At 45.5% G+C, this 11714-nt stretch overlaps 2 protein-coding genes across 3 annotated transcripts; one reads left to right on the top strand and one right to left on the bottom strand.

Annotated features, from left to right (window-relative positions):
- Window positions 1-718: 718 nt before the first annotated feature.
- Window positions 719-7128, top strand: PSMD5 (proteasome 26S subunit, non-ATPase 5). Of its 2 annotated transcripts, XM_030461398.1 has the most exons (10): window positions 719-1083; window positions 1256-1400; window positions 2015-2128; window positions 2553-2681; window positions 2938-3047; window positions 3306-3448; window positions 3904-4095; window positions 4905-5014; window positions 5608-5748; window positions 6224-7128. In XM_030461398.1, exons 1-10 carry the CDS (start codon window positions 794-796, stop codon window positions 6479-6481), a joined length of 1632 nt encoding a protein of 543 aa, XP_030317258.1. In that variant the 5' UTR covers window positions 719-793; the 3' UTR covers window positions 6482-7128. The 2 variants fall into 2 exon arrangements, with proteins under 2 accessions (XP_030317258.1, XP_030317259.1); XM_030461399.1 differs by lacking the exon at window positions 2015-2128 and having other exon boundaries at window positions 872-1083.
- Window positions 7129-8905: 1777 nt separating this feature from the next.
- LOC103531613 (putative UDP-GlcNAc:betaGal beta-1,3-N-acetylglucosaminyltransferase LOC100288842) lies at window positions 8906-10640 on the bottom strand. Its single transcript, XM_008497287.2, has 2 exons — window positions 10420-10640; window positions 8906-9973 (listed from the first exon to the last, which is right to left on the bottom strand). The coding sequence occupies exons 1-2, from the start codon at window positions 10423-10425 to the stop codon at window positions 8906-8908; spliced, it is 1074 nt and encodes a 357-aa protein (XP_008495509.2). The 5' UTR covers window positions 10426-10640.
- Window positions 10641-11714: the final 1074 nt, after the last annotated feature.

Below are 11714 nucleotides of genomic sequence, written 5' to 3'. Positions count from 1 at the left end.
GGATTCTCCGTGTCTGGAGATATTTAAAAAGAGACTGGATGTGGCACTCAGTGCCATGGTCTAGCAACCGCAACGGTGGTAAAAGGGTTGGACTCGATGATCTCTGAGGCCCCTTCCAACCCAGCCAATTCTATGATTCTATGATTCTATGATCCCAAGGGTCTTCTCCAACCTGACAGATTCCATGCTTAGCACCTGGGGCGGGGGGGATCCTTCCCTCCAGAGAAAGCACCGAGAGTGCCCTCAGACACTTCTGCTTTTATTTTCCCATCAATAAAATAACAACTGTTTCCATTTTGACACTGCCAGGGCTCTGTGCTCCCTGTACCAGATCGGGTGAGTTCTGCCAAGTTCTGTGGTACTGTTCAGGCCCAAAGGGCTGTGAGCAGCCCCAACACTCAGCTCCCTTTTGCCTCACCCTGCACCTTTATCCCACTCCCAGCTCCCTCAGGACACTCCCGCCCTCCTGCCGGCCCCGGGGTTCTGCTACCCGGACCCCGGCATCGCCGCTCCCCCTCCCGCCTGGGCTGCTTCCCAGCTCCGCGCACAATTTTCCCCTTTTCTTCCCCAAAAGCGCAGCCCCGCCCCTCACCAGGACCCTCCCCACGAACCGCGCCCCCCACGCAAACCACACCCAACAGAAACCACGCCCCACTCTAAACCACGCCCACATCAGACCACGCCCCCATAGTCCACGCCCCCTAGCGCTCTCTCCCCGCACATTGACCACGCCCTTTCTCCCTCTCGACCAATCAGACGATGATGTGGGCGGTGTCAAAGCGGGGTAGGGGGTATGGGGCGCGGCCGCCATTTTGTTGTCGTCGTGGCGGACGCGAAGGAAGCCCTTAGCGACGGCGGCGCGGTGGTTGCTAGGGGCGGGCGCGCTGCTTCCGGCGGCGCTAAGATGGCGGAGGCGGAGGCTGTGGCGGAGCTGCTGGAGCGGGCGGCCCGGCGGGAGTCACCGCTGGAGGAGCTGCGGGCCTTGCGGTTGGCCGTCCATGCCGTGCCGCCCGCCGCCCTCCGCGCCTGCCTCAGCGACGACCACCTGGGAGCGCTCTTCGCCCTCCTCAGCGTTAATGACCGGTGAGTGAAGGCACGCTGGGCCCTGACTCGGCCCGGCCGCCTCTCGGCTCCCTCATCTCCCGCTGCTGCCCCTCTCCGGCCCTGCCCTCCCTCAGGGCTGGGGATGGCCCTCTGGGAGCACCCGGGGTTGTCCTCCCGCTGAAGGGCCGGGGTTTGGCTGTGTCCCGCCCAGGGAGCAGGTGTCCGCCTGTGTTTCCATCCTGGAGAGGCTCCTGCAGGCCCTCGACCCGCTCTATGTGATCCAGAACCTCAGAGAAGAGCTGCAGAAAGGGCTTTTCCATCCCGATGACTCCGTGAAAATCCTCAGCATCTCCCAGGTACCGCGTTTTCCTCCAGGAGGAAGGGGCAGAGCTCAGCCAGGCCGGGTTAGTCCTGAGCTGTGGCTGCTGCTTCACCTCTTGCTTCCACCTCCTGTTGTTCCCACATGTGCTCCCCTATGCTCGGGTCGTTTTGGACAAATGCTCAGCAGTGTGTTGGTGGATGATGCTTTGGGATCTGTCTGCTTAACATAACTTCTAGAAGTGTCTTGAGAGCTGTAACTTTTAAATTAAATTTCTGTCACATGTGCTGGAGGAAATGTGCTGAAGCAGCACTGCCAGCAGGTGCTGTAAGGATTAAAGGCAGCAGCATTTTGATCTTCAGTTTACTTTGAGCTATACTGGGGAAAGGCTGAAGAGGCTGTAGTACCATCACACTTCTTGCATTCATTTGAAAGAAGAGAACTGTGAAACAGTGTCATCTAGATTGGAATTTTAGAGTCTTGTAAAAGCAGGGCCAGCTTGCAGCAGGCTGCTCAGGTTATTGTCCACTTGAGTTTGGAATATCTCCAAAAAGTATGATTCTGGGTTGCTGTTCCAGTGCTTGAGTGTTCTTATAATGGAAAAATGTTGGTTTAATGTTGTTTTCTATGATTATTTTGTGATTTCTTTAGGTGGGGAGGATTGTTGAAAGTTCGGATTCTATCACAGAGATTCTCAACAGTCCCGAATTATTAAGGCAAATAATAAATTGCATTGGTGGGGAGAAAATAGCAGTGGCTAAGGAGGTAAATGGTGCTTTCTTTTTTCTTCCTCCTCAAAGTGATACAGACAGTGCACAGAACAGCTTTGCTGTGCCTGAGGTAACAGCCACCTTGAATAAAATGCAAGTTTATCTTGCTTGAAAGGTGGTGTAAGCATCTAAGTGCCTTAAGCTCAGAAATCATTTAGCCAAAATAGAAAATTTGCCTAGAATTGTTGTCTGCCAGTATCTATTGATGCCAGAGTGAACTCAGATCTGAATTTGATGCCAGAGGCTCTGATCACAGACCTGTGATGAGCTCTCATCAGGGAAAATTGAATCCCCATAAAACCTGAGGTGTATAACTTGATTTGATGTGTCAGGGCAGAACATTGAAACTGAGTCTCGTTGTCTTGGGTTTTCTTTCTATTTTTAATAATAAGCTTTTGGGGTTTTTTTTTTAATTCCAGGCCATCAAGTCTCTCTCAAGAATAGCACAGACACAAGATGGCTTGGAGGCTTTATTTGTGAGCAGTTTGTTGAGTGACTTGAAAAATGTGATGGCAACAAATGATATTGTTCGATACAGAGTGTATGAGGTAGGGGCTGAATGACATGAAGTTTTCTTTACCTCTCTTATTTTCTAACTCCTTAAGAACTTCTTTCAGGCACCAAGTTAATTATGAAAATTAAATACCTGAAATTCTGTATTTAACATACCCAGAGTTAGCATTGTAAAAAGGATTTGGCCATTGCTGTGAGTTGTTATCTTCATAATGTTTTTATAAACATTTTTTTCCTCCTGTTTTGTTTTTTGTTGTTGTTGTTGTTGTTGTTTTTTTGTTGTTTTTTTAGTTAATTGTTGAGATTTCTTCAGTGTCAGCAGAGTCCCTAAATTACTGTGCAAACAGTGGGCTGATAGCAGAGCTGATTGGAGAGCTGACTGGAGATGATGTGCTCATCAGGTATGTCAGTAATGAGCTTGCCCTGGAGATTCTCCCTGTGGTTAAAACTCAGATTTTCAGACTTAAAATAACACTGAACACATTTGTCTGTGTTTCTCATTAAACCCTTTTGGGGGAACACTTGGAGGAGTGTTGGGTTTGTTTTGTTTGTTGGAATTTTGCCTGAAGGGTAGAAACGCTGTGTTTTGTTTTTTCTTAATCACTGAGTATTTCAAAAAGCCCCTGAAATTTGCCCAAATAACCATTTTTCTGTTCCAGAGCTGCCTGCATAGAGATGGTGACCTCCCTGGCCCATACTCCTCACGGGCGTCAGTACCTTGCTCAGCAAGGGGTTATTGATAAAATTTCAAACATCATCCTTGGTGCAGAGTCTGATCCTTTCTCAGGCTTCTATATACCAGGTTAAATCTTGATTTTCTTGTTTCCAGTGTTTGCTGCTTGCTTTTGTCAATGAGTTAAATTGAGAGGGCTGCTAAGCTGCTGCATGTGAATTTATGAGTAGGAGAAGGTGTTTGGATGTACCCAAAGCATGCTGAAGAACACTTATTCATGAGCAGTGGTACTGCAAGGGTCTGGAGGAATTGTACTGCATGCTTGAAATTTGTGGTGGTGTAGCCTTTTTTTTTTCTTTTTTATTTCAAGGAGACAGCTCTGTTACATCATGAATTAAGTAACTTCCAAAATCCTGGAGTGTTCCTGAGTTCTGCCCTTATTCTGTTGCCTTTCACAAACAGAATTCAGATTTGATAACACTCGTTTAGCAGTGAAACAACCTCATGGTAATGTATATTTGATTTTGACATAACAGAAGTCGTTTCTGCACTCTGAATATGGTTTTTTTTTTTATTTCTTTCAGGATTTGTTAAATTTTTTGGAAACCTGGCTGTTGTAGATAGTCCCCAGCAGATCTGTGAACGATACCCTGTCTTCATGGAAAAAGTCTTTGAGATGGCAGAAAGTCATGATCCAACCATGATTGGAGTGGCTGTGGACACTCTGGGAGTCCTGGGATCAAATGTGGAAGGCAAACAGGTTTTACAGAAAGCTAGTTAGTATCTTTTTATTATTCCTTTAATAAAACTTCACCAGTATGTGATAATACACAAGAGTGAATTGGTTTGGTTTAATAGAGAAAGGAATTTAAACTGTATTTATTTATCTAACATTCAAGAGTGTCTGAATAGCTGATTTTAATTTAAACTGTCTTGCATGATGATGTGAAGTGCCTGGCAGATAGAATTCTGGTATTACAGGTGTTATTCAAATTATTCTTTTCTAGTGAGCTGCATTACCCAAATCATCAGTAGCTGTGGGGTTTTTCCGTGTTTTTTTAATTTCTGTTTCTACTCATGTCATGATCTTCTCACCAGCGTTAGAAAAATATGAATTGCCATGTCATGTTGGTGTCTGTAAAGACAGTTTCTCTTAATATGAAACTGTTCAGAGGATTCAAAAGAGTTCTAAAGCAAGTTCTAAACTTCTTGCTGCTTGTCTGAACTTTGCTTTTTGAGTGAAAAAAAAATCTGTGTTAGCAGACAACTACTGGAGCATTGTTGAGTGGGATAGAAGAGCTCTAATTGCAGGTGTACTAGAGGCCACACTTCCCAAACTAACTCTGCTGTCTGTGACACAACTTCCATTTTGGAAATGCTTGGGTGGTCTGGAGAATGAACATAAAAGCTTTGGATTTGTCTGTTTTAGATCCCTGTGAAGCAGAGAGACTCTCACAGAGAGAGATTTAATGGGCAGCCGTGGTTCTGCTGGGTGATGCAGTGTGATGGAACTGATCAGGTGACTTTGCAACCCTGTAGAGGTCTGGCTGAATTAATGAAAAACACTTTGGTTTTCTCTTCAAAGGGAGCAGGTTTCAAAATCTGTTAAACAGAATAGGGCACCAGGCAAAGAATGCCCCCACAGAGCTACGACTTCGGTGCTTGGATGCAATTGCAGCTCTGCTTTACTTGCCTGTAAGTTTGTGCTTTGCCTTCTTGGTTTTGGTTCATTTGGTTTGTTTTGCCACATTTTTGCTACTTTTTCTAAATTTTCCTACATTTTTGCTACATATTCACTACATTTTTTTTGCTATGAAACTTCAATTTTTGAAAGTTCCCTCATTTATTTGTTTGCTTTTGAATTTGTTTGCAAGAAGCCAGGTGTTCTGAAATGTTTATAAAACATGAAGTCAAGAGAGCATTGGCAAGGGAATGAGATTAAACGGTTTGATATTCTTGTGCCTCAAAGGGGTAGTGGCAAACTGCTCTAATCCCTTCTTTAGAGTCAGTGATCTCATTTTAATCTGGTAGTTCTAACAGAGTGAGTAAGGCATTTTCATTTGTCTGGCAGGGCTGTCCTCCAGCACAAGACTTACCTCATAAATCCATTTATTTAAATCTGTCTTCCAAGTCCTCAGTCATGAAAATAAGTTGAAAATTTAAATTCCAGTTCAATCTGCTGACAGATTGTTTTAAATAGCTTCTTAACTATTAAACATGTACTTAAAACTTGAAAGCTTTTAATAATCCTAAGCAAACTCTTTCAATTTTGTATGTGATGCATGTAGCCAGAGCAGCAGACAGAAGACCTTTTAAGAATGACTGAATCCTGGTTCACCTCCTTGTCTACCCAGCCCTTGGAACTCTTCAGGAGCATCAGTACTCAGCCCTTCCCTGATCTCCACTGTGGGGCTTTACGGGTATTTACTGTAAGTGCTTTTTAGGTTATAGATGAATTAGTGACTTTTATTGCCTTTTAGGCTCAGAATTGTGTGTTGTTTGTTTTTTTTAAGTCACAACCTTGTTGCTGAAGCCCTGAAGTGGTCAGAAATGAAGTCTTCTCCACTGTGCCCCTCTTGCATTCACCACTTTAATGCAGCAGACTTGTGCTGCCTGTAATGCTTGTTTTCTTATAAATTGGAGAGAAGAAAAAGGCAACAGCTGTACTGTAGGGTGCTGCTTTGATTATCAGAGGCACTGCTGTGATAATTCACTTTAAAGATAAGCACTGAGCTGTTCTTGGGTTAAACCCTGCTACTCGAGTGGTGGCTGTGTAACTGCTGGGTAGAATCAATATCCCAGTTGATTGTTCCTTGGCTTGTGTAGCAGCCTAGTGTGTAACTGCTCTGGGATTTGTAAAATTGAGGTGTTTCCCCCTCCTCTCTCTTTTGTCTCCATCTTCAGGCAATTGCAAATCAGCCGTGGGCCCAGAAATTGATGATTGACAGTCCAGGATTTGTGGAGTACGTTGTAGACAGATCTGTGGAGCCAGACAAAGCTTCCAAAGATGCCAAATACGAACTGGTTAAGGCCCTTGTCAACTCTAAAACAATTGCAGAAATCTTTGGGAATCAATATTACTTGAGGCTTAGGGCTTACTTGAGGGAAGGCCCTTATTATGTTAAGGCAGTTTCTACTACAGCTGTGGAAGGAGCAGAATAATGTCCTTCAGGTCTTGGTTCCCCTTCTGGCAAACCTTGTTACTGAATTAGGTGTTAAGATACAAAATGTGAAGACTTTCCAGGCTGGAGTCCCTTCAGATTCTTTTCTCTTTAGGGGAATACGAAGCACTTTTGACTCCATTGGAAATGGGTCATGAGAGCAAATCAGACCTGTAGGGCACAGCATAATTTCCCCTAAGATGTCATGGCAGAAGTTCTCTGTGTGCTGTCGTGAGATGAGTAACCAAAGTCAGCACTCTGTCAGCTGCTGTGTTATTTTGCAGAAATTAATCAGTGTTTAGTTAAACTGGACTGAGGTTTGCAGTTCCTATCGTGGTTTTTCAGTAGATCACAGTTCAATTAAAAAAAAAAGCCAAAACACCTCAAGGTTTGTAACCTCCAATGCTACCATCATTTCTCTGTCTTTTTTCTATGTTTTTATATCTGCCAAGCCTGGCAGCACACTATTGTAGCCAGTCATGTTCTTCCAGGAACCCTCTTGAGATGAGTATCCACGTGAGGAAGTAGGAGCTGGATTCTCTTCTGTTTTCAGCTTGCTGGGTAGAAGTCTTGCTTGAAGAAATAATCCTTAGCATTGTTTACATTTTATGCTAAGGATGGGAAAAAAAAAAAGCTTTTAACCCTCTTTAAAAACGAGTGTAGGCTCCAGTGTGTAAAACCAAACTGGGAGCTTTGTCTTCCTTGTTGGCTGCTGCTTTGTATGGCAGCTCAGTTGGCTTGCTCAGAAGGAGTATGAGCTATAGCACTACAAGGCTACTTCAGAACCAAACCTTATATTGTTTACACTATTTTTAACATATTTTTTTAAATTTTAAGTGTTATTTTAAAAATACATTATTTGAGTTCTTTGAGTTAGAATAAATGAGGTAAGAATATAAAGCTTTCATGTTTAAGAGCATGAACTGAATTAAGAGTTTGGGAATGTAGTACCTTAAAAAGCTGAAATCTTTTGAAGATGTTCAGCTGTGGGTGATGGATTCTAGTGACATGATGGATGTCTTTGTCCCTCAAGAGAGACCATAATGTACCTTATACAAAAAGCTTGTGTATTTTTGTTGAAAGAAATCTTAGGCTGGGGGCAGCACAGTAAGACCTGAAACTCTACTTTTGGGCTAATTTTAGTGGTGTCTCACCTCTCTGGAAAGCACTTGTCCTGTGTTCTCATGCTGCCAAGTGAAGCAGGATGATCTGATCCTGCAGGAACTCTTCCCTTGCTTGTAGGATCTTTGAGCTACAGCAGAGGTGATGGTGTTGCCTTGCCAACAATTTTTGGCAGGCATCAAAGTGGGCTCAGGTCATGAAAGTTGGGGGAGTTCCCTAGTGTTAAATAAGGTGTCTGAATGCAGGTGATCTGCCTTGTTGCTTTTGATCTACCATGTACAAATGTCATCCAACATTATGCTACTGCTGGCACTTGAGTCCTTGATGTGCATAATAAAGACATAGTGAGAAATGCAATACACAGTGTCTTGTTTGTCAACAGGGAGAGCACTGAGGCTTCCTGAACCCTGCATCCAGAAAAAACATGAAAGCACTAAAAAGGAAATGGAAAGGGTAGAGAAGTCCTTAGTTTGTTCTCAGACTGGACAGTTCAGTTTTGTTGTTTTAGGTGGCTTTGTGTGCTGGTAGCTCTGTATGAGCCATATACTGAAACCTCAGTAAAAGAAATCAATATCTAAACCTTTTCTGCAATTCATGAGTCTCTTCTCTGTGTGTTTTCAGCTGTTGCTTTTGAAGGCTACTCTGTGTGCTGAATCTGTAGCATCTGCTTTGCATGGTACAGTTGCCAAATACAATATTTTAGAATAGACAGAGATGCCAAACAAGGTTGGTTTTTTTTTATTTATACACATATGCTTTATTTTGTTGAGTTTGAGCTCAACATTCTGATTAATTGATCAGAATCTTACCCCTTACTGTTCACATGTACTTCCTACCTATCCTGTGTGCTGCCATGTGGTTTACAGGTTGCTGCTGGTTTATCTTCCTACAATGGATAAATTGAAATGGGTGGTCCCTGCCCTCCCCCAGTGAAGTAGCAGATGGAGATAATTGAGGAGAAAACAGAAATGAGGAATGAGAATTAAGGTAACATTCTAAACTTGGTGAACTTAGTTTAAAAACAAACAGAAACCCAAAGCTTTTCATTATACCCTGCTTAGCAAGCAGCAGAACTTGGAGAATTATTTTTTTTTCTTGCAGGTAGGTATGTAGCTGTAGTACACCCAGTTCTCTGCTGTAGCTCACTGTAGCACTGAGAATTGATTTGCTGTTGAAAGGAGGAGATCTAACTCAGAACATTCCTGAGACTGAATGTTAGCAGGATAAAACAGCTGGTAAAAGGAAATTTAGGCTTTCTTTGCGAAAGTTACATCTTAATCAGCAAAACAAAGCAACTCATATGTTATTCTAAGCTAAACTGTTTGAACCTATCAATATAGGTCAAAACCTTGCAGGACACCAGACCATAGTAAGTTTCCAGTAATGAGCAATCATTCCCATCACTTGTTTCCTTCCAGTTTCTAAACAACTCCTCCTGCTTCATGTTGGAAGAGGTGAAGATGAATTGATAGCAGCATCTGTTGTAGCTGATGTGCTTTTCCCCAGAGAAACGAGAGCTGTGGGTGGGGGTGATGCCAGCTTTCTTGGCACAGATGCCAATGAAGATCTCGGGGGGCACTGAGGGTGGCACCTCCTTGGCAGCCACCAGCACCTTGCGAGCCACATCCTGGGACATGATGAAAGCACTGCCCTGGCAGTAGTCTGGGTAAACCTCCTCTGGGTAGTGATGGGTGGGAACAAAACCAGGGCTGGCAGGGTCTCTGTCAGGCATGGCTTGGTGGATGACCCTGCCCAGGTAGATGTCCTCAAGCTGTGTTAAGCTCAGCAAGTACCCAACCAGGCTGGGAATGCCCACAAACACATCTTCAGCTGTTTTAAGGATGTACCTTGCCTGGGGACAGAAAGCCACTGCCCACTCCACACTCATCAGCATCTTCTGGGTCTGTGTCTGGGGAGAATCCATGAAGCTGCCTTCAATAATGTCCCTGTGCTTATGAGCCTCTGCAGTGATCTCCAGCTGGGGGGTCCCTGGAGGTGGCTTTCCCAGAGCAAACAGAGTCAGGACACTGTAACCTCTGGTTTCTGTCACATTGCCCCACGTCTGCCTGATCACCTCACGCCTTGCCCTGTTCTCTGGGCTGCTCCAGACAAGAACAAGCAAAAATATCTCCTGATATGAGCATGAGGCTGTGCTGCTGACAGAGAGAGAGAGATTGAGCTTCAGAGGCTCCGTGTCCAGCTTCCTGGCTCTCTCCCTGATGTCAAGAGCCTTCCCGTCGGTGTAGGAAAGAGGTAAGGACCTCAGGAAATACTGCTCCAGTAAATCTGCTCCAAAAAGCAGCACGTGGAAAAGCAAAATATTAAAGAGGATGAAGCACCATTGGTGAGTTCGGAGCCTGCAGAGCATCAGCTGGGGGAGAGAAGGCAGAGAAGATGTGGACACTATTGGCTTGTTACTAGAACAGAGAGGCTTTCCTTCATTTGATAATAACTTCATACAAAGTCAAATCATGACACTTAGATCACTCTCTTTGCATTATTAGTGCATTATTAGTCTTTTTCCCCCTGAAAACCCAGGAAGCCCAAACCTCCTGTGGCACAGCGTGGCCCCAATCCCAAGCTGTGGTTGAGAATATTCCTTTACATTCATCCCTGCATGGAAACACTGAGGAATAACTCACTACTGCTACTGTCTGACCATTGGGAAGCTGCTTCTGAAGGGCTGAGATGCTGATGAGGAGCTGTGGATGCCCTCATGCACAAAAGGACACCAATACCAAAAGGACACAGCCTGACAGTGCTGTAGGGAATCTGTAAGAAGCCCAAGGGGGGACTGTTCCTGTAGGAAAAACTCACCTGCATGGTGGTGGGAGCTCTTCCTGCAGCAGGGTCTGTGTCTCCAGCAGGTTCTCTCCAGCAGAAGCTCAGGGGGCAGGGGCTGGATCTGTGTCTGGGGGATTGAGTTACTGCCCAGTGTCCAGAGCTGATGCTTCCACCTCACCTGTCTGCAGGGAGGAAAGATGATCCCAGGGGATGATCGTGTTGCAATTGCATCAAAAACAAAAGCAACCAAAACTTGAGCCTTTTTCTTTATTTCTGATGCTTGGGCATGGGGCTCTAAGAAATAAGGAAATGAAGCTCCTGTGTCACAGTTTAACACTGGCCGAATAACAGATGTTCTCTATTAATCTCTCCTCCTTGATAAAGAAAGGAGAGAGAATAAGGGAGAGAGACTTAAGGGTTGGTTTCCCCTTACCCAGGGGGAAGCTGTGCAGGCTCTGCCAGGTTGTTTTTCACAGCTCTGCCACCTCGGTGTTGGTTTAGTCCCAGGAGTGTTTTCAGTGGGAGCTGACATTGCTCAGCCCCATGATTGGGGGGGTGTTTTGGGGTCTCTCCTCATCCCTTACCCCTCCAGCACCTGGTTACTGGAGCAGGTGTGTTCTACCCCAACAAGCTGCCTTGGGTGGTCCTTTGGTTTCCTTCTGCACAATGTGATTCTGTGGTTTGGAATTAACTCTTGGGATTGATGGTTTTTGTGGTGGTTGCAGGTCCTGGTGAGGAGCTGGGGTGATCCCCAGGCTGCTGCTTCCTCTGGCCATGGTCTGGGCTGTGCAGGAGCCTCCGGGTGTTGCTGTTGGCAGTGCTGGGCCTGGGGAGCTGCAGGGGGCTGGAAGTGCTGGAGGGGGAAGAGCCAAAGACACCACAAACAGGATGGAGGGGCCAGTGGGGGGGAGAGTTGGGTTTGGCTGCAGGTCCAGAAGCCTTGCAGCCCCTGGGGAGGGGGTGGGTGGCAGCCAGGATGCTGTGTGATGGGCAGATTGGGGTGGGGGAGCAGCCTTCATCAGCCCAGGCATGGAAACTCCAGTTTTTGTGTCAGAGCAGGGGGACTGAGATTGGCTTTTAGTTTGAAGAGGTTTTTTGGTAGCTAAGGGTGCAATTTCTGTTGCAGCACCCATGGGTGAAAGGCAGTCCTGTGCATTGGGGGGGCTCCAGGTGTCATGCTCTGACCATCAGCATCCTCCCTGGAGCATCCTCAGGGAACCCTGTGTCAGCCAAATGTCCCAGGGAGGTAGGGAAGAGTTCTGAATTCTGGTTTGGAGGGGCCAAGAGTTAATCCTCTTGCTGCCTCTGATCCTGGGGCAGTGTGGGGA

Source organism: Calypte anna, chromosome 17 (assembly GCF_003957555.1).
Source record: "Calypte anna isolate BGI_N300 chromosome 17, bCalAnn1_v1.p, whole genome shotgun sequence".
In the NCBI taxonomy this organism is placed as follows: Eukaryota; Metazoa; Chordata; class Aves; order Apodiformes; family Trochilidae; genus Calypte; species Calypte anna.
The sequence above is the reverse complement of the archived record's forward strand: the minus strand, read 5'-3'. Positions and strand labels throughout refer to the sequence as shown.

What these genes read in the sequence shown, in the direction of transcription:
- PSMD5 (XM_030461398.1), top strand. Translation starts at nt 794, where the DNA reads ATGGGGCGCGGCCGCCATTTTGTTGTCGTCGTGGCGGACGCGAAGGAA. An exon ending in AAATCCTCAGCATCTCCCAG is followed by an intron (nt 1,401 to 2,014) that starts GTACCGCGTTTT and finishes TGATTTCTTTAG; the next exon opens with GTGGGGAGGATTGTTGAAAG. An exon ending in GGGCTTTACGGGTATTTACT is followed by an intron (nt 5,749 to 6,223) that starts GTAAGTGCTTTT and finishes CTCCATCTTCAG; the next exon opens with GCAATTGCAAATCAGCCGTG.